This window comes from Nannobrachium achirus (genome assembly GCF_963921795.1).
Source record: "Nannobrachium achirus genome assembly, chromosome: 19".
Lineage (NCBI taxonomy): Eukaryota > Metazoa > Chordata > Actinopteri > Myctophiformes > Myctophidae > Nannobrachium > Nannobrachium achirus.
In genome coordinates, this window is record NC_137826.1 from 29,464,311 (window position 1) to 29,471,780 (window position 7,470).

The 7,470-nt window shown below is 44.8% G+C and overlaps 1 protein-coding gene across 1 annotated transcript; it reads right to left on the minus strand.

The window, feature by feature from the left end:
- Positions 1–515: 515 nt before the first annotated feature.
- LOC308304737 (volume-regulated anion channel subunit LRRC8A-like) lies at positions 516–3,110 on the minus strand (the record flags this gene model as incomplete). Its single annotated transcript, XM_080749367.1, has 2 exons — positions 516–791; positions 1,080–3,110. The coding sequence occupies 2 exons, from the start codon at positions 3,108–3,110 to the stop codon at positions 516–518; spliced, it is 2,307 nt and encodes a 768-aa protein (XP_080605493.1).
- Between the last annotated feature and the right edge of the window lie 4,360 nt (positions 3,111–7,470).

Here is a 7,470-nt window from a genome sequence, read left to right on the forward strand (position 1 = left end):
ATTCCATACGCTCCGTGTGAAGGTTAATCTGACATGGTACTGTACAAGGTAAGCAGGCATGTATGAGCAGGATCACCGTTACCGTTACTCGTGTCCTTGGAAATTACACAGAATACAAGCATCTGGAGGATGAAAGGTTTTCTAAGTGTCACTTGAAACGACCAACGCCGTCGCTGACTCACCTTTTTCCAAGCCCAACGTTTGTTGGTTTTTCCTTAGAAAACCCATTTACTAAATTGCTTTGTGCATTTCATAAAAAGGAGAGGAGAAAATAAAATACAAACGAACAAATAGAAAGGTGAACGTGTTATGGTCGCCATGTGATATATTAGGCTTCAATCCGATTGAGGAGACTAAACACAGGCTGTGTGTGCATTGCAGTCAGAGGACCCTCTGACATCTTCTGCGGCCCGTCTGTGGGATTGTCCGGAGGGTCCGAGTTCCTGTCGACGCGGGCCAAGTCTGTGTGTGTGTGGGGAGGGAAAAAATTAGAAAAAAAGCAACCATAATGCCTTTTAGGTCTGCTCCTTGTCAACCTTCCACAGTTGTTCCTTGACCTCCGTGGGCAGAGTGTTGAAGAGGTCCTCCTCCACCACCAGGCCTGTCCTCTTCAGCTGCCTGCACTCTCCCAGCACCACGGGCAGGCACTCCAGCCGGTTGCCCCTCAGCTCCAGCTGGGTCAGCCCGGTCAGCTCTCCGAAGCGCGAGGGCAGAGACTGCAGGCAATTGTTCCCCAGGTTCAGCGTGCAGAGTTTCTTGCACTGGAACAGCTCATTAGGCAGGGTCTCGATCTGTTATGTGTGGTGTGGGAAGGACAGGTTATTAGATCCTCAAATCCTAATTATTGCGGCCCACAAATTACCATACTGACAAGCCATGTCTTCCTGAATGCGCAATTAACCAGAAATATGCTAAAGAAATAGCACAGAAAAGCCTATGCTTTCCTTTAATAAATGGACAACACAATGTGATAACAATTAACTAGCCTGCCATCTTATAATTCCCGCTTACGATGATCTTACATTTCAAGTTGCTCTGGACGAGAGCTAAATGCCTAAATTGAATATAAAAGCACTCACCCTGTTGGCCGTCACTGCTAGGTACTGCAGATTCTGGAGGCAGCCGATGTCCGTCGGGATGTAGGTGAGGTTGTTGTGGCTCAGGTCCAGGAAGCGCAGCTTGCGGCAGTCGAAGAGCTGGCTGGGGATCTCCTCGATCTTGTTCCCGTTCAGGTAGAGACTCTCCATGTTGGTCAGCGTGCCGATCTGGATGGGAATGTAGGCGATCTGGTTGTAGCACAGTTTAAGGCAGACGAGCCGGTGACGGGGCCGGTAGCTGCTGATGATCTCATCGACGGTGGAGTTGGTGAAGTTCAGGTCGGTGGAGCTGAAGATGGAGCCATGTATGCACTTCAGGTCGCAGTGGATGAGCTCCAGCTCGGTCAGATCTTCCAACTTATACAAGGTGTTGAACACCATCAGCTTGGTGCCCTCGTTGTTGATGGAGAGCTTCTGGAGGTGTATGGACACGAACCTCACCACCTGATCTAGGTCGGTGACATTGCCATTCAGACGGAGCACCTTGAGCTGCTTGAACTCCCGGAGCCCGACAAAGACCTGGTAGTAGTGGTTCGCGCTGAGGTTCCCCGTCAGGTGGAGCTCGCTCAGGTTCTTCAGGCTGTAGATCCACCGCGGGATCTCTTTGATGTCCGTGAACTTGATGTGCAGGGATTTCAGGTTCTCCCGCAGGAAGGCCAGCGCCGGCGCCTCAATCTTGGCGGGCGTCCTCAATCTTGACAGCCACATCTCTCGGAGGTTGACCAGCTGGGCTATGATCGGGGGGATGGTGACGTCGGGGATCAGCTCCAGCTTGAGGACCTCCAGCTCCATCAGGTCGAACACTGTGTCGGGGATGCCGCTCAGCATGAAGAGGTGAAGCTCCAGCTTCTCCTGGGAGTTTTTTGTGATCCGCTGACGCAGCTTGTCCAGTGTCCACTCGTTGTTGAGGTTGAGCTGCCTCAGCTTGTTCTCGCTCCACTCGTTGTCGAGGTTGAGCTGCCTCAGCTTGTTCTCGCTCACCTCCGAGAGGAAGACAGCAAAGCGCTTGGAGTACAGCGGGTCGTACTGGTCGATCATGTGCAACATGAAGGCAAAGTCATTCTTCACGTCGGGTATGTCGCTGTATCTGATCTCCTCCCGAATGGACTCGAAGGAGTACTTCTTTAAAGAGCGACGCAGCATCCAGCAAAGCGTGTACATGCATATCAGTCCGTACACCACGACTAAGCTAATGTAGAAGCAGGCCAGGATTTTAAAAAGCGTCGCCAACGGATGTGCACAGCGATACATGCTATAACCTGTAAGGCTTTCGATATCGACCCTGCAGTCGACGCTGAACTGAATATTTTGCACATAATACCCTGTATAGCAGATTATCAAAATAAACTGGATGACTTTAATTATAGTCTGACGGATGTACAGTCTGTACACTATGTCTCCTTCTTCCACGTGTATGCGGAACTTTTTCACTTTCTCAAACAGTGCCTTGGCCTGCTCGCCCTCTTTCTTGTCCAGAACGCCCGTTTCAGTTCTGTCCACGGAGCCGTTCATCTTCTCCTCCATCACCGTCTCCGACAGCGCCCTGCTGGTCCAGGGCGAGTCGAAGCACTTGAGTAAGATGAACACAAAGTGCTCCAGCTTGGAGCTGGTCCGGGGGAACTTGAACCAGAAGTTGCTGCACGCGAGGAAGATGAGGGTGTGGAGCAGCACCAGGTAGGGGAAGTACTTGGCGAACCAGTGGAGCCGGTTCTCGTAGCACATGTCGTCCACGTAGTTGTACTGCTGCCGGTCCAGGTCGTACTGGATGCCCCGGGGCTCCAGGAGCAGCGAGTTGGACACGGTGGAGTTGAAGAACCTCCTGCAGGTCTGGTTCACCACCCACTTGCAGGGCAGGCAGATCATCTTGTCCTGGGTGACCTGCAGTGTCCCCCCGAACACGGAGATCATGAGCATGACGATGGAGATGTAGTCGGTGAACACGTCCCACCATGGCTTCAGGATGCGGTACGCAGGCTGCGTGTCCACAAAGTACCGCTCAGTGATGGGGATCATGGTTTACCTAGGAAGACAGGAGCACAATATCATTATCAGGCACTACATTATTAGTGTGGTTGAAGACTATAATTGTCAAGCTTTATTATTTCATCTAGAGTAACCCCAAACCCCCTAAAAAAGTCCATTCAGTTCAATGGACCTTTTCTGTAACCCCAAAGGTCCTTTGAGTTCAATGGACTTTTTCTGTAACCCACAAACCCCAAAAGTCCATTGAGTTCAAAACGTGCAATTTCCCAGAATTGCACCTTTCTAGTTAGAAATCCTAACATGATCATAAAATGATCAAAATTACAGTTTTCACATTCACGGCTGAAGTAATGGGGAAAGCTTGTTATGACCACCGTAACCTATCCCCACCCACGGCTGATCAATCAATACAATTATAGCATATAAAGGTCATATGTCAGGTAGTTTCAGATGGATAATTTGAAGGCTGACAGCTGTAATGACGGCGCCAACCACCATAGAATTCATAGAGAGACTTTACTAGGTAATGAAGACTATTGATTTTACAATGGTTGGTCCAATTAATTTTGCTCCAACGGTGGATACCAGATATCATTATTACTGTTTGCAGCAGCAAAACATATATGTAATTTGCATTCACCACCTTGTATCAATAAGAAATGGATAGGAATACATTCCTATCATTCATGTCACTCTAATGAGGAATGTATTGATAAAACTGCGGATATGAAAAAAAGAAAACGGTATTAATAAAAATTCCAGCGATTAGTTGCTGATTGGATTACACGATTACTAAATTAGTTGGAAACGAATTGAATAATCGATCCGATAACGATTAATCGTTGCAGCTCTAATATAAAGACACGTGAAATGATTCCTACTGTACATCCCTTTCATTAGTTGGACTCATTGATGCGTCCTGCACCCAAGCAAAGATCCTGCATTATTTTAAACAAAAATATAGGGCAGGAATGTTATGAATTGTCACTGGTAGTAATCAGTACGGTTTAACCAATCAAATTAAAGCTCTCACAAACAATGAAAGAGTTGGCCAGAAAATGGATGGCTGATACAAAACAACAAATAAAAATCATGAATTCAACAAAGGATGAGAAAAGTTGTAACCTTAAACAGAAAAATAGACACATATGCCATAGTGCTTCTATTTGCTGTTGTTTTTTTCCTTACATTTTTATCCCACAATTTTGTAACCCATTTTTCACCCCGTACCAATTGCCGGCACGCAAGCCGAGAGAGACAATCTGCCAGAAAGAAGATGTTCCGTTTTGGCTCGTTTGGCCCAAACAAAGCAGTGGTCACTCCGACCGTGTCCATCTCGCCGCCTTGCTCCCTATTCTTAGCCATTTCCGTTTATAATACCCAAGGTATTGTCTGCTGCGGTGGCCTTGAGAAGCTCCCCTCCCCAGCCTCCAAGACGAGATCCTGTTTACCTTACGGGAGCTGCTGTCTCCAGCTTTAATCTCTCTGGAAATGTCCACTGTCACCTTTTAGTTCATCAAACCCCCCCCTCTCTCTCTCAACACACACACACACACACACACACACACACACACACACACACACACACACACACACACACACACACACACACACACACACACACACACACACACACATTTGTATTGCCACCCTAAGGACTACTAACCCTAGTGTATCATATATCTTCAATAAAAAAAAATCATCAAAGATCAAACACTGGATATCCATACTGTGTCAGTCAGTCAGTCAGTCAGTCAGTCAGTCAGTCAGTCAGTCAGTCAGTCAGACAGACAGACAGAAAGACAGACAGACAGACAGACAGACAGACAGACAGACAGACAGACAGACAGACAGACAGACAGACAGACAGACAGACAGACAGACAGACAGACAGTCAGTCAGTCAGTCAGTCAGTCAGCCAGTCAGTTTACAGTCTATGGGTTGGTTCCCTTGTCACTGTGACATCACAGGTGAGGTGACATCACCTATGTAAAAGTCCATATGGGTATCCCTTTTATGCCCATATATGAAGATCACTGATGTCATCGATATATATCACTGGCCAGATGGCAAAGGCATGGCCCATATCTGTGTGGCTGGTTCAGGGATCTCCATGTATGGGCATAACATATATTGTATGTATATGGATACATATTATTATTAATAAAGGATAAAATGAAATAAAAAGTCCATATATGGTCATTCCCAGAAACAAAATCTCTTTTATGCCCATATATGGAGATTTCTATTGTCATCAATCCCAGGGCCTAATTGGCCTGAGAGCCTGCTTTACTCTGATTTACACACTACCTTCCCTGAAAACGCTAATATTAAGTCCATATATGTATATGGATATATATTAATAAACGATAAAATAAATAAAATGTCCATATACAGTATGGGCATTCCCAGATGATGCCCTGTAAGGGTACATCCCCAGGCATCAAACCCAGGCCCTAACTTGCCAAGGCCCTGCTAGGCTTTACTAATTAACATATGTTTTATGCCCATATGTCCCAACGTCATCAATATTAAGGACATCTAGTAATGGCCATATATGGGCATGTTTTGACATAACATGGACGCAATGTTTCAGGGCTGCGGTTAGGTCAGCACACTACTTTAGAACATGATCCTAACATTTGATTAAATATAGTCTAAATCCATGTAACAGTAATCTAACTGGCACTTCTGTACATTTGTTGCCATTAGATTTTAATGTTTTCAAACCTTTTATTCTATAGATTGTAGCAGAATAGCGCACATACATTAATTAGTTAGTTCATTTTAATTCAGTTAATTTTCTGATTTAGGTAAAGAGGGGGTGGGACACACATAAACAACATGCTTCATCTTCATCTCAATGAATATCACAACCTAATGAACCTATAGCATTACCTGCCGTTTTCCCAATGAGAAAAAGGTTGTTAATGTGAGACAAATTAAAGAGCAGATAACAAATAGTATCAGTGTTTATTTGGAACGTCAAATGACAGAAACCTCTTCCTTGCTTCTCTGCAACTACATGGTGTGTTATCTAGTCCTGACAACAAATGGGAAACAAGTTATGTCGCAGAAAGTTCCTATCCCCTACCTAGAATAAGCATGGATACTCTACTCTATGGTGCCGACTACACAGAGCTGGATATTTCTGAAGCTGGACATTTTTTGTGCTGTTGGGGCTTGCAGCCACACAAAGCTGGATATTTCGGCTGTGAAACTGGATATTTTTTAAACCGGATAAATAAGTGGAGAGATTGAAAAATATCCGATTCACTGGATCCGTGTAGACAGGGAACCCGGATATCTCTGAAGACTTTACTGTGTGTGTGCTTGTTAGACCTAGATATCTTTGTCGTGTGGACCTAGATATTTTTGTACGTGGATATCTGAAAAAACAGGATATATGAAAAATCCAGCTCTGTGTAGCCATGGCCTATGTCACGTGACAAAATCCTTTCCACAGTCCACACCGAGATTCAGTATTGTAATTAACTAGAAGTCTTGTCTAATAGTCGCGTCGCGTCTATACTATTATTTCTGAGTACATGAAATGTGTGGTTTAAGAAAACAGGCCTGAATGCTTGACCATACAGTGAGGGGTCCGGTGGCTCTATAATGCTTTGAGGGGAATTTTCCTGTTATGGTTTGGGTCCACTAGACTGAAAGGGATGGATCAGTACAAATCAATACAATGTTTTTCTGAGTCCTGATAGCTGAGTGTTTACTGTTTAGGGCACATACCTCAAACGCCTGACAGCGAGTCCTTGGTTCTATTCAGCTGGACCATTTGCTGCATTTCGCTCCCCTGCTAGATGATTACTGTTCTCTCCACTGTACCTATCAAATAAAGGTTCAGAAAAGCCCATAAGATTACAAGAAACAAGAACATGGTTATTCATTCACCTTTATTCTATGATCATGAAACATGTCTATCCTGAAGGAGTAGAGTATTGTAGAATGACAATGCCACCATCTACAGGCCATGAGGTGTCACTGAATGTTTTGATGTTCTTCTGTGAACTTTGCAGTGACCAGATCTTCAGGTAGGTGTTCAACCCAACTGAACACCTACAGTATGGCAGATTTTTGGTCTGAATCCAACTTGAAAAAGACAAATTCATAACCGAGGTTGAGAGAGGATGTATCTTAAACCTGTAGACACTTTTAATATTGATTTCCTGAACACCATGCAGGAGTTGCAGTGAGTGACATTTAGATTACTGTAACTGCCTCAAAGCATTATACTAAACTGTAAAGGAATAGGAAAGATGCAGATACAACTGTATGGTAATATGTGTCCTAATATTGTTTCAGAAAGTGATAATTTAGACGTGGCTGCATGCATCTATGTTATTCAGGAGATCAAACACAAGACTGGCAAGGCGTG